The following is an 18,415-nucleotide window of genomic DNA, read 5'->3' on the forward strand; positions in this document are numbered from 1 at the left end:
TCTTAAAGAAGACTGTAGCAGAACATTAGCAGTGCAGCTTTCAGCAGTTTGTGTTACAGATTCATGGTGGGTTGCTGTACTGGAGTTCTGATCTAGGCTCGTAAGATTAGGTCTGCAGCTGAAGCAAACTAGGGATGGTGACAGCAGAGATGGGAAGGAAAATAAGAATAGCAGGGCATGCAGGAGCTTCCATGCTTTATCTGCATTCAGAATGCACTTTTATCTAAATAAGCTCTCTGGTGTCTCCTAGTGGATCAAAAGCTTAAATACACATAATTTCTCACTTCCAAGCTTATTTTCACAATTTGATTTATTTTCTGTTTTTTCCTTCTAATTTTTCTGTATTCCATCTCTGTGGAAAACATTTTCCTGTTATTGCCTCCTCCTCTGCAACTCTCTCACCCTCCTCCTCCTCATCCACCTGCCGCTTCCCCTCCACCTGACTTTCCTTCCCTGGAACAGAGTACAACGCTCGTATTCGGGGCATCAGTGAAAGCATGACACCTCAACAATCTGACCACCATCGCTCCTATTCCTTCTCTGGTTTGTCCATTCTCCCTCACTTTTAATTTTCTCATTTAGTTAACCTTTTTTCCTGCCTCACTTTTATTTCCTACATCCCAATCATGATTTTTTGTTTTACTTTCTACACCCTGCAGTGTCTTCTTTTTGCCCTGTGAGATTGTAATTTAGAAATAAAGCTTGTTTTTACCTGTTTTAGGTGACAATTGTGTGCATATTTGTTAATGCGTTTGCTTGTGGCTTAGCGAACTGCAAAATGTTCCACAGGCTTTTATAGAAGGCACATGTTGAGTTCTGCAGTAAATATGGTGGGTTTCAGGCGTTCGCTCCAGAGGAATGACCCCGGAAGTGACGCAGGAGACAGGCAGGCGCCGGACCACAAGCGAGGGGCATTACCAGAGCGGTCATGACAATGCCCCCGTATCCCATTCGCCGGACTTCACCAATAATCTGGCTCTGAACCCGGGGGGAAGGCCCAGAGAGGTACAGTTAAACACATAAATGTTCTGTGATGAATTCTCGGCTGGTGCATGCTCTTTTAACAGGTTTTCATCAGGCAAAGTGCAAGAAAAAATAATGAAAATCTTTGTTTGGGTTTAACACAATACAGCAAAGTTCAGTATAGCAGAAGTGAACTGAATGAATAAGCTTGTTTCATAGATCAGACTTCGATGCTGGATGAGAAGGCCTGGCATTCAGTCTCTGCTCTAATTCAAATGTCAAGACTCTGTGCAGGGTAGTCAAGTTCTTCCACACCTAACTCGCTCATGCATCTTTATGGATCTTGCTTTGGACCTTGCTTTGTGCTTTGATGCATAGATTCTTCTGAGGTACTTCCACCTTCACCCAAAGTATCTCCAGATACCTGGCAACTACCAAACGCTGAGTCATGCTTTGGATTGCCAGACAGAGAGACATGATACATCACTCCAGACAACACCTCTTCCCTGCCCTAGAGTCCTGTGGCAGTGTGCTTTACACTACTACATCCAACACTTTGCATTTTCAAATGATCAAATATCTGGGAATGTTATTTTACAAAAAAAATAAATTAGTTTTTTTGTGAAAAAAAAGGTGAAGTTATCATATTTCATGCATGAGATGGTTAAGGATCAAACAACAAACTAGATAACAAAAACATTTTAAAGTTAGAACCCTAAAAAAGTTTGACTATTAGCATATTATTACAGGAAAAAATAATAATCCAGCTCAGTGCACAAGCACTTAAACGAACAAAAACATTACTTTGGAACCAGTTATATTTTTTAAGTTTTGCCTTTGTCCTACAATCAGTATAATAATTGTGCATATTTAATATCAATAGTTTTGTTTTCAGACTTTTTTTGAAAATCAGTACCCAGAATTTAGCTAAATAGTTTGACTAAAATCCTCTGGCCATTTTTTTCCTGATTACAAAAACTTTTGAAACATTTGGTATTAAACTTTACAAAACCTTTTTCTCCAGGGTCCTATGCACAGTTACCGGGAAGCCTTTGAGGATGATGAGGCTGGACGGCATGGCAACAGTCTCTTGTTGCAAGGCAGTGGTAAGAATTCCATTGTTACTCTTTAAAATTAGGATTTTAAACTTAATTTTAATAGATTCGTTTTTATTAAAACTTTAGAAGATGAAAAATACAGAAACAGGGCAATGTACCAAAAAACTACAGTTGACTGTTATGTTAATTAAGAAACTTATTAAAATCTTAAAATCAAGAAAGATCAGAAAAACATTTAAACAAACTTTCTTTTCTGATTAAACAACAAAACAAAATGGCTTCAAACAGCAAAATTCAAACAATTAAAAACCGTAAAGTTTAAATTAAAACCACATATTTGACAAAAAATTACTGAATTCTCGCCCAACTGATTACAAAGAAACAATATTTCTAAACAATGACCCACAAGACGGCTTACATGTTATTGCAGTGTACATCATACACATGTATTAATGACAAAGACCCAAATGTTAAGAAATAAACCAATAATTATTAACATAGAAATACAGAACTCAATTTATTCAGAAAATGATCTTCAGGTTAGTAGCAAATAAAGTGCAGTTTCTCCTCACAATCATTAGCCTCCCACACATCATCACCTGAAGGATTAAACCCAATCCTGAAGTACTTCCAGACTCATCTGAGGTACTTGACGTACCTCCAGATTCAACTGAATTACCTACAAATTCACCTGAAGTATCTTGAGATACACCTGAATTACCCCCAGCGTCTACTGAGGTGCCCCCAGATTCACCTGAAGTGACTCCAGGGCCACCAGAGTTATTAATTATTGGTATTCCTGATGCGGTAATGGTAGCAAGTGCTGTGTTTATCTTCAAGACTGCACACTCTGTATTGACTTTTGGACACCTTGGCTTTCCTCCTGAACCCCAGATATCAAAATCCAGAGGCTGGCTGTTCACCCACAGCCACCCGTCCACGGGAAAGAAATGCAAACCGATCCAGACCCGTTCAGTGGTGGGAAATTTGCTTAATTCTCTCAGCATGAGCTGCAACTCTGTTCTGGATGCCACACTGGCCAACATGTTATGGTGCTTCCTGCAGTAGCTCCAGGCTTCCTCCCAGCTCTTTTTCTCCCTCACCACAACCGGTTTGTAACAGAAGAATGAAGCTCTTTTTTGGAAAACATCATAAAAGTAGTCAGGAACAGAGCCACTGCTTTCCTCCGGCACGCCTGTTGATTCATCCTGAGCTGGAAAGAACAGGGACACTTTTCCACCTCCCCAAAATATCCACTGCTCTCTTTCCCTGCCACTCCTCTCACCTCCCATCCAAGTTATGGGATAGTTTTTACCAACAAGATCCATCATTTTTACAATGTCCTGTTGGTTGCTGATAGGAGCCTGTCCAGCATATTCCTGCTGACAGTACTGCTGAGCTTCAGACCAAGTCTTTTCTTCTTTAATATAAGCATACTTGGCAGAAGCTCCTAATAGAACCAGCAGAAGCAGGAGACCGAGGAAGATGTACTGCATTGTTATATAAATGAACTAAAGAGCGCTGTGGTGCTGTGAGACATACCTGCTGCTACTGTTTGCTTTTGATTAACAATTTGCATTAGTAGGACATTTAATTAACTGAAGCATTCATCAGTCAGCTGACAAGATGCTGCTGCATATGGGGACTTTACGTTAAACCAAAAGATCTTTTCAAATGTGGGAATAGTTGAAATAAGTTTCTAAACAGTGAAATCAGGCACTAAGCAGCTGTTTTCTAAGATCTTTGTTTCTAAAAAAAAAAATGCCCTCCCCACTTATTTACCCTCTTAGTAAAGATGTATAAAAAAGTAATTTGAAATAATTTCCCCTTTTATTTCAATAACATAATCACACACTGAAAAACAATAGAAAAATCGAACCTTTCATTTGAGCATGTTTATTTAAAAGGAGAAACAAATGCCACATTAAGAGATAATTGGTACCAATATTGGCACAAGAAACAATTTCTGTATAAGAAATTAGATTATTTTTCTTAGTGTTATTTATGATGTGACACAATTGTTAATTTCGCTTCAAAATGGGAAGCACAAGAGAGCCTCTCATTCTACTGAGACAGATGTTTGTATGTCAGTAATTTGGTACAAAAAACAGCTAATAGATGCTGCAGGAACAAGTGGGATCTCAGCTAGGAGACATGCCAAGAAAAAGCCTTTTCTGTCCTACCATCCCAAGTATAAATGTCCAGAATGGTCTAAACTCTACTGGGACATTAGCTATTGCTATGTGTTTTGAGCACATTAAACTAAGACTAATTTTGCATAAAACAAATTATTTGTTTGCTTAAAAGCATCCCATTCTCACTGTTAAGTATGGTGGAGGAACTGTAATGCTGTGGGCCTGTTTCTCCTACAAGATTAACTCACAGATATTTAGTTTCATGTATCTATAAGCAAGTTTCCTATTTTTTAAATCTCTTAAAATGTAGAAACCATTATTTGAAGAACGTTTGAGTAAATATTTTTTTGTAAATGTAAAAACAGTAAAGTGTTGTAAGTGTGAAAATGTAGCTTGGTCAGTGTAATTGCTCTTTAATTGTTCAAGAAGTTAAGTTTTACATGATGGAACCAAATCAGTTGTTTTGGATTTTTTTTTTTTTGGTAATACCTCCCACAGAAAGACATAAAGTACATGTTTTAAAAGAAACGTGTCATGACACAATTTCCCTAACAAATTCTGTATTTGCTGGAGCAAGTGAAGCTTTGCAGGTCTTCACAGCCAACATACGCAAAGAAAGCAGATGTTTGCAAATCTGGTTTTCTGTTCACAGGGTCGCTCATCCATCATGTTGGCATTTGTTTTGCTTGGAGAACAAACAGGCGATGATGTTTAAAAGGAGCTTTAATTTCCTTCCGAGAAACCCCACCGCAACTTGATTTCTAAACAATTTGACCGTTTTTTTTTTTTTTCTCACATTATTTATTATTGACTTTCTTCATGTATTTATTTGTACTTATCTAAAACTACAGACCGTCATAAATGTTTGCTTAAGTGTCAGTCTTCTTTAGTGTTTTCAGTCAAATTCTTACCAAACTGTCTGAAACCTGACCATTGTGTTGTTAGAATGACAATAGGTGATTTTGCATAAACCCAAAAACAATTACACTGAAGCATGTAAACCTTTCCATGATTTCCAATACTGATTGTTTAAGAAAATAAAATGTGTCGATAAAGTATTTAATACTGAATTTATTAATATACTTTAGACGTGATCACTCTAGCAATAAAATCAGATGATTCTAGCAGAGATAAGCCCAGCTCATGAAACTACCACCACTAACACTGTCATGATATATTTAAGCAACCTTGAGATGGGTTAGCTTTCTAGCTTCATGGTTATTTAGCTAACTAGCTATCTCCCAAACAATAATTTGCTGGCTATAATAACGTTATCAAATTTCAAAAGTCACCAATGTGCGGCCATATTGAAACTACTCAAAGTGATTAGTAAAGCAGCTTTTGGCTAACTAACGACTGTTTTCAGAAGCACCAAAATGTTCCAAGAAAAAGGGAGAAGATCCATTTAATAAGATCGATTGCATATTCAGATGTAGTTAACTATGGCTTTCACACTAAGTCCCTACACTTCAGAGGTCCATAAGTCCTTTGAGGATTTGGAGGTCCACAAAATTTGATAAAAATCTATCAGAAACACAAAATAAAAAAGGTTTGAGCTTCCAAAGGGAGTAGAGCTTGGAGCAGACAAGAAGCTATACAAACAAACAGATCCACACAGATCTGGAAAAATTAAACCATATTTTTTATTATTTCTCTGCTTGAAATTAAATCAGGGAATCATTATCAGCCATTTGTAGACTTAGATGACATGTGGTAAAATCATGTAAAAAACACCTGAGCCATGTGTGGGAGCACATGAAAACATAAGAAACATGAAGGACATGGCATGGACTGAGAACGTGGGTTGAAATATACTGAACACCCTTGAATGTTGTTTAAATTCTTCTCCTGTAAGTTTTGATGTAGCTTTGGTAGCCAAAAACATTTTGCTATCAATGCGCGTTGACCCAAGAGGTATTATTCAGGAACTTTATAAAGTATGAGTATATTTATTCCCAACATTTAAGATTTGCACTTTAAAGGGATTTTCACGTCCTCATTTATGGTTGTCAACCTCCCTTTTAGGCAGGAAATGAAAAGGTTAGTAGTTTTAGCTAACAATTGCACCGATTTATAATGAGCTTTTAGGTTTTACAACAAATTCCGAAAATGTAGTTTTCAAGCAGGCATCAAGTAGACATCTGTAGGTATATCCAACATCTGATGCTTTTTCTTTATGTTGTGCAAACCACTTCTTTTAATGCATTATTCTTGCAGCTTTTGTTTGTATTTTTCATTTTTGGGCAGAAGGGGACTATCTCGTTGCAGTAACGATGATTTAAATGTGTTGTTTGTTTTAGCTCGATCTACGCCAGGTTTGACAAAGACCCCACTGTCTGCTCTGGGACTAAAACCTCATCAACAAGGTGGATCAGGTCAGTGTTCTAAGAAATACCAGGTTTATATATTTTTACTTTTCGTCACTGACCCTAAACACTTAAATGTTTCTGATCATCAAACAATTGTTAATATCAGATAAAGCCAGCCTACAAAAATGACTCGAAGACTGCATCAGTCACTCATCCAGAAGAACACAGAGCAACATCTAAAGCACTGCAGGTCTCACTTGTCTCAGTTTAGGCCAGTGTTCATGATTCAAAAATATGGAATAGACATATTTCATATTCAAGGCCAAAACCACTGTTGACCAGAAGGAGCAAAATTACCATACAGTGTGGACTGATTAAACAATATGGAGGTTTTTGGAAGGTGAGTACCCTTACCTTTGGGGTAAAAGCCAAGTATTTAACCAAGTATTTCAGAAAAAGTATATCACACCTCAGTCAAGCACATAGGTGGTAGTGTAATGATCTGGGGTTACTTAGTCGCTTCAGGAACTTGACAACTTTCTGTTATAGATGTAGCCACAAATTCTGCTCTTTTCCCGAAAATATTTGAAGGAGAATATCTGTCCATCAGTTTCTGACATTAACCTCAAATGCCTTTGGGACATGTTCCAGGCACACCAGCAAGTCAAGAAATTTAACAAAATAGTGGTTTTAGAGTGGCCTATTCAAAGTCCAGACATAATATTGAGATTCTTTGGTATGACCTTAAATATTCATGGCCGTTTATACTTGTATTCAGTTTGGCTTAATTAAAACAATTCCAAAATTCCTTCAGATTATTGAGTGGTAAATATGCAAATATATTTGTGAGTTGTTTTCACACTGCATTTTACAGGTCCTTCTCAAAATATTAGCATATTGTGATAAAGTTCATTATTTTCCATGATGTAATGATGAAAATTTAACATTCATATATTTTAGATTCATTGCACACTAACTGAAATATTTCAGGTATTTTATTGTCTTAATACGGATGATTTTGGCATACAGCTCATGAAAACCCAAAATTCCCATCTCACAAAATTAGCATATTTTATCTGACCAATAAAAGAAAAGTGTTTTTAATACAAAAAACATCAACCTTCAAATAATCATGTACAGTTATGCACTCAATACTTGGTCGGGAATCCTTTTGCAGAAATGACTGCTTCAATGCGGCGTGGCATGGAGGCAATCAGCCTGTGGCACTGCTGAGGTCTTATGGAGGTCCAGGATGCTTCGATAGCGGCCTTTAGCTCATCCAGAGTGTTGGGTCTTGAGTCTCTCAACGTTCTCTTCACAATATCCCACAGATTCTCTATGGGGTTCAGGTCAGGAGAGTTGGCAGGCCAATTGAGCACAGTGATACCATGGTCAGTAAACCATTTACCAGTGGTTTTGGCACTGTGAGCAGGTGCCAGGTCGTGCTGAAAAATGAAATCTTCATCTCCATAAAGCTTTTCAGCAGATGGAAGCATGAAGTGCTCCAAAATCTCCTGATAGCTAGCTGCATTGACCCTGCCCTTGATAAAACACAGTGGACCAACACCAGCAGCTGACACGGCACCCCAGACCATCACTGACTGTGGGTACTTGACACTGGACTTCTGGCATTTTGGCATTTCCTTCTCCCCAGTCTTCCTCCAGACTCTGGCACCTTGATTTCCGAATGACATGCAGAATTTGCTTTCATCCAAAAAAAGTACTTTGGACCACTGAGCAACAGTCCAGTGCTGCTTCTCTGTAGCCCAGGTCAGGCGCTTCTGCCGCTGTTTCTGGTTCAAAAGTGGCTTGACCTGGGGAATGCGGCACCTGTAGCCCATTTCCTGCACACGCCTGTGCACGGTGGCTCTGGATGTTTCTACTCCAGACTCAGTCCACTGCTTCCGCAGGTCCCCCAAGGTCTGGAATCGGCCCTTCTCCACAATCTTCCTCAGGGTCCGGTCACCTCTTCTCGTTGTGCAGCGTTTTCTGCCACACTTTTTCCTTCCCACAGACTTCCCACTGAGGTGCCTTGATACAGCACTCTGGGAACAGCCTATTCGTTCAGAAATGTCTTTCTGTGTCTTACCCTCTTGCTTGAGGGTGTCAATAGTGGCCTTCTGGACAGCAGTCAGGTCGGCAGTCTTACCCATGATTGGGGTTTTGAGTGATGAACCAGGCTGGGAGTTTTAAAGGCCTCAGGAATCTTTTGCAGGTGTTTAGAGTTAACTTGTTGATTCAGATGATTAGGTTCATAGCTCGTTTAGAGACCCTTTTAATGATATGCTAATTTTGTGAGATAGGAATTTGGGGTTTTCATGAGCTGTATGCCAAAATTATCCGTATTAAGACAATAAAAGACCTGAAATATTTCAGTTAGTGTGCAATGAATCTAAAATATATGAATGTTAAATTTTCATCATGACATTATGGAAAATAATTAACTTTATCACAATATGCTAATATTTTGAGAAGGACCTGTATATCCAAAACCAGCCTGTGTTACCCGTCATGTCAAACCCTAGCTTTCTTTAGGTTCAGAGTGCTAGTGCTCAAAGCTGTCATTACTTCTAGAAATGCTTCTACATTCCTGCTTTTAGCTCTTGTCTTCTTTTTTTTCTTTGCTTCCTGACTTTCATTGCTGCCAGACTCTGATAGTAAAAATGCACAGCAAGGTAGGGATACGTCTGTAATAAAATAGCATCACTGTCTAAAAAACACTTTTTTTAAAATTTGTATTTTTGTGTTTCTCAGATATTCACAGCTTCGGGGACTCGAGGTCACAACTGTTCAGTCCTCCTCTGTCCTCCAGCAGTCCTGTTCACACCATTGATGGGTGGGTTTTTCAGTTTCTACCTTCCACAGCACACCATTTAGTAAGCAGAGGCACATTAGGTAGGTTAGTGTTCGCTGACTAATTTCCATACAGTGTCTTGCAGACATATTTTGTTCATATAGTTTTTCTTGCGGGATTTCCCTTGCTTTTAGCTTCATAAATCTTTCTGCGGCCCCTGTTCCTGCTGATGAAAGATATCCCCCCAGTATGATGCTGCCACCACAATGTGTCATTGTAAGGGCGATGTGTTCAGATTAATGTGCATTATCACCAGACATAATGTGTTGAATGTAGACCAAAAAGTTCAATTTCTGGCTTATCTGATCAGGGCACCTTCTTCCACATGTTTGCTGTGCCTCCTACAAGGCTTGTGACAACCAGCAAACTGATTTCTTGTGGCTTTCTTTCAACAATGATTTTCTTTTTATCATGCCACTGTTCTCCAAGGAATGCATTTGTGGAATGCATAGTTAAAAGTTGTGATTTCAGCAGATTCTCCCAACTGAGCCGTGGATCTCTTCAGCTCCTCCAGAATTACTATGGGCCTCTTGGCTGCTTATATGATTAATGCTCTCCTTACCCACCCTGTCAGTTCGGGAGGACAGCCATCTCTTGGTATATCCATAGATGATGGACTGAGCTCGGTGTTTAAACTTCTCCCTAACATTCTCCTTGCCTCACCTGCTGTGTTCTTTCTTCTTCATGATGCTTATTTGTTCTTTATTGTTCACCAAAAAACCTCTGAGACTTTAAAGAACAGCTGGAATTATACTGAGATCAAGTTATGCTCAGATTTACTGACAAAGGTGTCACCTGTGAAATCCAAATGCTTTCAGAAGTCATTTTATTTAGGGGAGTCAGATTAACCCCTTACAGCCTGTATGTATTTGTACTCGTATAAAAAAAACAAGTGGTGTTATTGTTGTCAAAAAGATACCAAATTGAGTTCTTTGTCAAAATAGCACACACAATACATATACATTTAAAGATGATGCAAATTTGCGACATGAGGTGTAATTGGACATAACACTAACACAGTTTATTTTTCACTCTCAAGTATTTAGATTATTTAATTAATGCTGCTATCGCTGAATAGGGTTTTTAAACCTAATTGCAAGATAAGCTTCAATACATTCTAGTCCATAATTACATTATTTCAGATACAGCTATTTACTGACACACTCAGGCCTATGGTAGCAAAGTCCTTCAAATACCATTCTCCTGTATCAACATGCAACGTAGCTGCATTAAGACTTAACGCTTTATACAAGTGCATGCCTCACTGTTCAGAAAGGGTGAACACTGTGAATCATTTGCTTTCCACTTATTGTCCACTACAATTATCCACTACTGTGTGTTAGCCTATAACATAAAACTATAAAAAAAAGATACATTAAAGTTTGTGGTTGCAACCAGACAAAAACATTTGCCTTGCAAAATACTTTTGCAAGGAACAGTATGAGGCAGAATTTTCGGATGGAGGGTGTTTTTACAAATTTGTTTATTAGATTTGAATATTCAGAAAAGTAAATATGTGTGTTTTTATGTGTTTAGAAGGAGGACTGGTTCTTCAGATGGCAGCCCCCACAGTCCCGCCTGCCCATACACCCAAAGACCTGCCTCCCCTGAGGGCTCCCAGGTCAACATCATGGGTGTCCACACAGTCCCCGGCAGCCCAAACACCCTCCACCGCACAGTGGCCACCAACACCCCACCCAGCCCAGCCCTTCAAAGACGCTTAGGTCAAGCCAGCCCTTCCCTGACCAGACAGCAGCCCCCATCCAGTCCTCTGATAGGCCGAAATCCTAAAACTGCATCAGCAGGCATTCCTCCAAGTCCACTAATGGGGCGACGTGCGGGGTCGAGCGGCCACAGCACACCTGATGAGCTGGGCGCCGCCTCTCGTCAGGGGAGCACCCAGCCGCCTCCCACCCCTGCCTTCCCTGTCTCCCCTCAGCTTCCGGAAAAGAGACACATGTCCAGTGGAGATGCGGAGAGGACAGACAACAGGAACCTGACCCCAGCCAGTGGTGGCAGCACGCCAAACCTTTCTGGCACACATACTCTCCCAGACGTCTCCAAGTCCATCTATGGTGAGACACAGTGGATGGCTTGTGTTAGCTGGCAGCTGGCTTATGTATGCAGTAATCATCTTTCTTGTTCGTTTTCTTTTAAACAGATGGTTATCCAGACATAAGGATGAATGTTAAGTTTGTCCAGGACACTTCTAGGTTCTGGTACAAGCCAGATATATCCAGAGAACAAGGTGAGGGCTCTACTTGGAGTTGAAACCAAAAATGTACATACGGATGTATAAAAAAAAACCTCGACCTTTTTTCTTCCACTGTCGGACAGTAGCTGGAAATGTTTTTCAGGCTAAACTTTTTCAGTTTTTTGGTCGTTAGAATTACTAGAATGATTTTCTTTTGCTAAATGCCAGAATTTTTATTACTTATAATAATATTGATAAAGCCCAAATATTCATCTGTTAAATACAAGTATATGCAATTATAAAGAGTTTGGCCATATCCAGCCATCATACCGTTCAGGAAGGAGATGGGTTCTGTGTCCAAGATATTATTTTAGTGTTAAATGTGCATGTTAACTCCAAAACTTATAATGCTGACTGAAAGTGGTGAGAGAGTGTCATTATCCACAGTGAAACAAGTTCTGTACCAACATGGGCTTAAAGCCCCTCAGAGAGGAAGAAGCCATTACTCCAAAATCAATAGAAAACCGTACAACAGCTTGTAAATTCACAAAGGGACAAAACCCTCAATTCTGGAAGGGTATATTTTCTTGTGATCTGATGAAACTGAAATTGAGGTGTGGCCATAATGACCAATGTTTCATTTGGAGGTAAAACGAATAATCAGGAACGAATAATCAGGAATGCAGAGAGAATAATCAGGGCTGACCTTCCCTCCATCCAGGACTTATACAGGTCTAGGGTCAGGAAAAGAGCTGCTAAAATCTCTGCAGACCCCACACACCCTGCACATAAACTGTTCAGAGCTTTACCTTCAGGCAGCCGCCACAGAGACAGTTTCTTCCCCCAGGCTGTTTCTCTGTTGAACATTCAATAAGAGTACAAAACAACAGCATACAGATGTTGCAAATGCACCTTTTTATTATATGTGTGTATATTGTACATTGTAAATATGTATATTCTGTAATGCAAAAACAAAACCAAAGAGCAAAGTGTACCAGAGTCAAATTCCTTGTTTGTATGTACGAACTTGGCAATAAAGCTGATTCTGATTCTGAAAAGGAGGGAAGCCTGCAAGCCTGAGCACACCATCGCAACTGTGACGAATGCAAGAGGTGACATCATTCCGTGGGGATGTTTTGCCGCAGCTCTTAAATTGATAGCATTCTGAGGAAATAACTTTATGTGGAAATATTGAAGTAGCATTGAAGATATGCAGGAAGTTAAAACTTGAGCACAAACCGGTCTTCCAAATAGACAATAACTGTAATCAATCAAGCAGAGCTGAAAAGGCGTGTGAGAGTAAGGCGGTCTACATATCTGACCCAGTTATACCAGTTCTCTCTGAAGGAATAGGTCATTATTCCAGAAAACAATTGTGAAAAACGTTTAGAAAGATACCCAAAACATTTGACCCTATGGCTCGGATCTCCCCTGTGTCTGTCTCAGGTCCAGGGGGCAGGTCTGTGGCTCTTCACACTCGCTATTGCATATTTTTATGGAGAAACCTTGTATACACAAGCATGGTCACACTCAGACCCACAGGTGTTTAGATTCAGGTGTTAACAGATACACAAAGGTTCTATATTGAGCCGCATTTACCACTAAATACCACTTGCATTGATAAGTACCGTGCACTTTTTGGTAAAAAAACAGTTAATATGAATGTTTCTGCAGGTGTAGAAGCAAGCAGGCTGTTATCTTGTAATCTCTTCATCCTTCTTTCTCTCCTCCATTCTTTTCTCCTTCTCTCCCCTTTTCCGTTTTGCCCCACCTGGCTCCCTTTCGTTTACGTCTCCGTAACAATTGAAATAATCCCAAAGCAGTTTCTAATAAAGTTTCTTCTATAAATACAGTTCCTTGCGAAAGTATTCGCCCCCTTTGAACTTTTCAACCTCTTGCCACATTTCAGGCTTCAAACATAAAGATATAAGATTCTAATTTTTTGTGAAGAATCAACAACAAGTGGGACACAATCGTGAAGTGGAATGAAATTTATTGGATGTGTCAAACTTGTTTAACAAATAAAAAACTGAAAAGTGGGGCGTGCAATATTATTCGGCCCCCTTGCGTTAATACTTTGTAGCGCCACCCTTTGCTGCAATTACAGCTGCAAGTCGCTTGGCGTTTGTCTCTATCAGTTTTGCACATCAAGAGACTGAAATTCTTGCCCATTCTTCCTTGCAAAACAGCTGGAGCTCAGTGAGGTTGGATGGAGAGCGTTCGTGAACAGCAGTCTTCAGCTCTTTCCACAGATTCTCGATTGGATTCAGGTCTGGACTTTGACTTGGCCATTCCAACACCTGGATACGTTTATTTGTGAACCATTCCATTGTAGATTTGGCTTTATGTTTTGGATCATTGTCTTGTTGGAAGATAAATCTCCATCCCAGTCTCAGGTCTCTTGCAGACTCCAACAGGTTTTCTTCCAGAATGGTCCTGTATTTGACCCCATCCATCTTCCCATCAATATTGACCATCTTCCCTGTCCCTGCTGACGAAAAGCAGGCCCAAACCATGATGCTGCCACCACCATGTTTGACAGTGGGGATGGTGTGTTCAGGGTGATGAGCTGTGTTGGTTTTACGCCAAACATATCATTTTGCATTGTGGCCAAACAGTTTGATTTTGGTTTCATCTGACCAGAGCACCTTCTTCTTCTTCAACATGTTTGTTGTGTCTCCCAGGTGGCTTGTGGCAAACTTTAAACGAGACTTTTTATGGATATCTTTGAGAAATGGTTTTCTTCTTGCCACTCTTCCATAAAGGCCAGATTTGTGCAGTGTACGACTGATTGTTGTCCTATGGACAGACTCTCCCACCTCAGCTGTAGATCTCTGCAGTTCATCCAGAGCGATCATGGGCCTCTTGGCTGCATCTCTGATCAGTCTTCTCCTTGTTCGAGATGAGAGTTTAGAGGGACAGCCGGGTCTTGGTAGATGTGCAGTGGTCTGATACTCCTTCCATTTCAATATGATTGCTTGCACAGTGCTCCCTGGGATGTTTAAAGCTTGGGAAATCTTTTTGTATCCAAATCCAGCTTTAAACTTTTCCACAACAGTATCTCAGACCTGCCTGGTGTGTTCCTTGGTCTTCATGATGCTCTCTGCGCTTTGAACAGAACCCTGAGACTATCACAGAGCAATGCATTTATACGGAGACTTGATTACACAGAGGTGGATTCTATTTATCATCATCAGTCATTTGGGACAACATTGGATCATTCAGAGATCCTCACTGAACTTCTGGAGTGAGTTTGCTGCACTGAAAATAAAGGGGCCGAATAATATTGCACATCCCACTTTTCAGTTTTTTTAAATTAAAAAACGCATCCAATAAATTTCATTCCACTTCAGGATTGTGTCCCACTTGTTGATTCTTCACAAAAAAGTTGAATTTTATATATTTATGTTTGAAGCCTGAAATGTGGCAAGAGGTTGAAAATTTCAAGGGGGCCTAATACTTTCGCAAGGCACTGTATCAAGCAGAGCATTAAAGTATTAGCCGTAATGCTCCACTTGTGAAAGTAAATCTGTTGGGCTTCTTCTTGGCACTCAGACAACAATTCTGAGCACTACTCTGCCAGACAGGACACAAAACAAAATTGTCCTGGCCAGTTTGATGATCATAACTGTCCCAATACAGGAACATTTTAATTTACTTTTATGTCAGACAGGGAGGGAAAAAACGTTACACCGTTGTTTACAGTGTGTGTGAATATGTGGTCTCAACTGTATCTAGTGGTATACATTAAATGTTTTTTTCCAGTCTTTTCTTTTGTATTCTTACTTCCTGCATCCTCCTTTCAGCCATCAGTCTGTTAAAGGACAGGGAGCCAGGGGCATTTATCATCAGGGACAGCCACTCTTTTCGCGGAGCCTACGGTCTGGCCATGAAGGTGGCGTGTCCTCCGCCGACTGTCCAGCAAAACAAGAAAGGTAAACTCTGTGACATAGTCGACCATTTTATAAGGTTTCCAGCCTGTTTTACTCAAATAAATGTTATTTTCAATGGGATTCTGTGGTAGTTGGCGACATGACTAATGAGCTGGTGAGGCACTTCTTGATTGAGACCAGCCCCAAAGGTGTCCGTCTGAAAGGTTGTCCCAATGAGCCCTATTTCGGTAGGTGTCTGACTTATTGTCTGCCTGTGGTATCAGTTCTTGAATCTGGTGGTCCAGTTGACACAAAGCTTTGCTTCATGTTTGCAGGATGTCTCTCTGCTCTGGTGTACCAACATGCAATGACTCCTCTGGCTCTGCCCTGCAAGCTGATGATCCCCACCAAAGGTCAGCAACACCATCACTCTGCATATTCTCATGGGTTTTAAGAGATTGAAAAAAATATTGTTCCCTTCATTCTATGTTTCACCTAGAAATAATTTACTGTTAACTATTTCATCCTCCTACATAAAGACCCAAATGAAGAAGCACTGGAACTCGCTACACCTACTGATCCAGTTGTTGAGCTCCTCAAACAGGGAGCAGGTAAGGATTTATGGGCTTTAAGGGCATACATTTCAGTGTATTATCCTTACAAGGCAATTTGGCTTTTTCATGTCTTTTCTGCAGTAGTGTTTATGCACTTTGGACTAGTTCAATATCACTCACCTTTAATATTTTCAACCAGTCATTGTGTCGGGAGACTTTCTGGAAAGAGAAATTACTTAATGTGCTAAGCAGTACTGTAAACAGAACATTGGCTCAGTTTCAGTAACATTGTTTCCCTTATTTTACAGTTCAGAAGGTTCCAGAGGAAGCCTATGGTAAATACTGATTTTACAATATTTTTGTGGTTGGTTTTAAATTTAGGCCTAAAAATATATATATGTTTGCAAGGACAAGACATGCATGTGAGTGGCAGTAAAATAACACCTGAGTGTAGCAAAGAGGCCTGCGTGCCTCACATTTTACTCCTAAGTGCCTAAATAGAAGGCAACTGGACTTGTTGTTTCTTGAAGACTATTTATGTTCTCATCTAAAAGGCTTCTATAGTTCTGATCATGGGTCAGGACTAATGCATACCTCCTAGTGCAATCTGTGGTCTGCTCAACTGCAAATCCTGTGTTATGAAAATTTCCTCAACTGTACCTGCACACTACATCTCTGCAGACCTTCATGGGCAGTCCAGATTTTTGTGACCATTTTGGTTGTGCGCACCAGCAGGGACAATATCGCTCCGATCAGAGGGGCAGGCCAACACACAGGAGGAGAGCAAAACAACAGGTTGAATCTTGAGAACACGAAAAACAACAATTAAACAAAATACATTGTGGAAACTTTATCTCTCAAGGACAACAATGGTACAGATGATGACTGATATGATGATGCGGAATCATTCTGTTCTTTCTTTTCTTCTTTTCCTCTTCTGAGTTGACAGTGTGTAAACAGGCACATTATCGCTCCCTGTGAGTCATTAGTGAAACCTGTAAATCCTTGAGTGAGTTACAGTTGTTCAGCCAAGCTCAAATTAGGGATTTGTGCTTGTACGCAAGCTAGTCTCAAAACCTAACCCGAGATCTATCAAGACCAAGACTTTAAGGGTGCTGAGAACAAGTCCAAGAAAATACAGAACCAGTGAGAGACCATTTTGAAGACTATAACTGTATTCATACAACTGCAAAATTACTTAGAGCAGAACCTGACCTAGAGCAGAATGATATGTCTGGCTTTTTTGCAATGCCACAATGTGCTGAACCCAAAGTTGCGTGTAAGCAAATTCTCAACTACATACCCCTCGTCCAACAAAACTGACTAGTGAATAGAGGTGGAGGACTTAATGTACTTATTCTTTCTCTCTGCGCATTAAACCAACAGATGGAAAATGTTTCTTCCCCTTGTTTTCTCATCATGTTTCTTCCCCCTGTTTTCTCATCTCTCATCAGCAAAGTAAAAACCTTGATTATTTGCATTTGAATGCAGGCAGTAATATCAGGTTTATAAGATGCAGTCAGAACAGTCACCCGATAATAGGGGGGTTAATGCCACAGTCACTGACCCAGCCCTCCATCCTGTTCATTGTTTTAGTCAATGTCTATTGTAAAATTCCTCATACATTAAAAAAAAACATATATATATATATATATATATATATATATATATATATATATATATATATATATATGCTTCATAGTAATATGTGTGATCACTCTGCCTACAACTTGGAAGCCTGATAGCCGAACCCCAGATCAGAACTGAAGAAATCCTTTGAATCAAAGGTGAAGCGTCTTCAAAAACAGGAAGTCCAATTGCTTTCTATTGAAGCTCTTTGGATTGTCGTGTGTCAGGTACTCACATTTGACTGCTGACCATGAATGAATGGCTCACACTGTTCATTGTGCACCACGTGTTCTTCCATCCAACCTCTATCAGCTGACTTTTACCCTCCATCACCTTGCACTGACCTGCTCCCATGCTGTTTATTTACAGCTTGTAATGTTCTCTTCATCAACTCTGTGGACATGGAGTCACTCACGGGACCTCAGGCCATTGCCAAGGCCATTAGTCAGACGTTGGCATACAACCCCCTTCCTTCCGCCACCACTGTCCACTTTAAGGTGTCCATGCAGGGCATCACACTCACCGACAGCCAGAGAAAGTAAGGAAACTATGGTGGCGTCTAACAAATAGCAAGATTATAGCATAAGTCTTTGGTAATAGGTATTTTATTTATTTTGCTGCAGAATTTTCTTCCGCCGACATTATCCTCTTAACACAGTGACCTACTGTGATTTAGACCCCCAGGATAGAAAGTAAGAATTATATTTCACAACAATTAGCCACACATATGCTGATGATCACCTAATTGTAATTAAATACAAAATTCCTATTTTTTTTCCAAAGATGGGTAAAAGAAGGAGGTGGATCAGTAAAGTAAGTTCACATTTTTACAGTTGAGTTATTATTA

General features: G+C 39.9%; 1 protein-coding gene across 2 annotated transcripts in view; it reads left to right on the plus strand.

The window, feature by feature from the left end:
* Positions 1–18,415, plus strand: part of tns1a (tensin 1a) — a 136,050-nt gene that overhangs the window by 112,044 nt on the left and 5,591 nt on the right. Inside the window, exons 19-34 of one of the 2 annotated variants that reach the window (XM_047354936.1) lie at positions 463–543; positions 842–1,005; positions 1,988–2,069; positions 6,457–6,531; positions 9,114–9,140; positions 9,220–9,301; positions 10,856–11,394; positions 11,481–11,567; positions 15,320–15,448; positions 15,538–15,633; positions 15,721–15,798; positions 15,925–15,996; positions 16,248–16,274; positions 17,938–18,106; positions 18,192–18,260; positions 18,352–18,381. In XM_047354936.1, coding sequence (XP_047210892.1) covers positions 463–543; positions 842–1,005; positions 1,988–2,069; positions 6,457–6,531; positions 9,114–9,140; positions 9,220–9,301; positions 10,856–11,394; positions 11,481–11,567; positions 15,320–15,448; positions 15,538–15,633; positions 15,721–15,798; positions 15,925–15,996; positions 16,248–16,274; positions 17,938–18,106; positions 18,192–18,260; positions 18,352–18,381 — 1,807 coding nt within the window. The remainder of the gene's footprint in view (positions 1–462; positions 544–841; positions 1,006–1,987; positions 2,070–6,456; positions 6,532–9,113; positions 9,141–9,219; positions 9,302–10,855; positions 11,395–11,480; positions 11,568–15,319; positions 15,449–15,537; positions 15,634–15,720; positions 15,799–15,924; positions 15,997–16,247; positions 16,275–17,937; positions 18,107–18,191; positions 18,261–18,351; positions 18,382–18,415) is intronic. The other variant, XM_047354937.1, reaches the window with a different exon arrangement.

Source organism: Girardinichthys multiradiatus, chromosome 24, assembly GCF_021462225.1.
Source record: "Girardinichthys multiradiatus isolate DD_20200921_A chromosome 24, DD_fGirMul_XY1, whole genome shotgun sequence".
Classification (NCBI taxonomy): Eukaryota; Metazoa; Chordata; class Actinopteri; order Cyprinodontiformes; family Goodeidae; genus Girardinichthys; species Girardinichthys multiradiatus.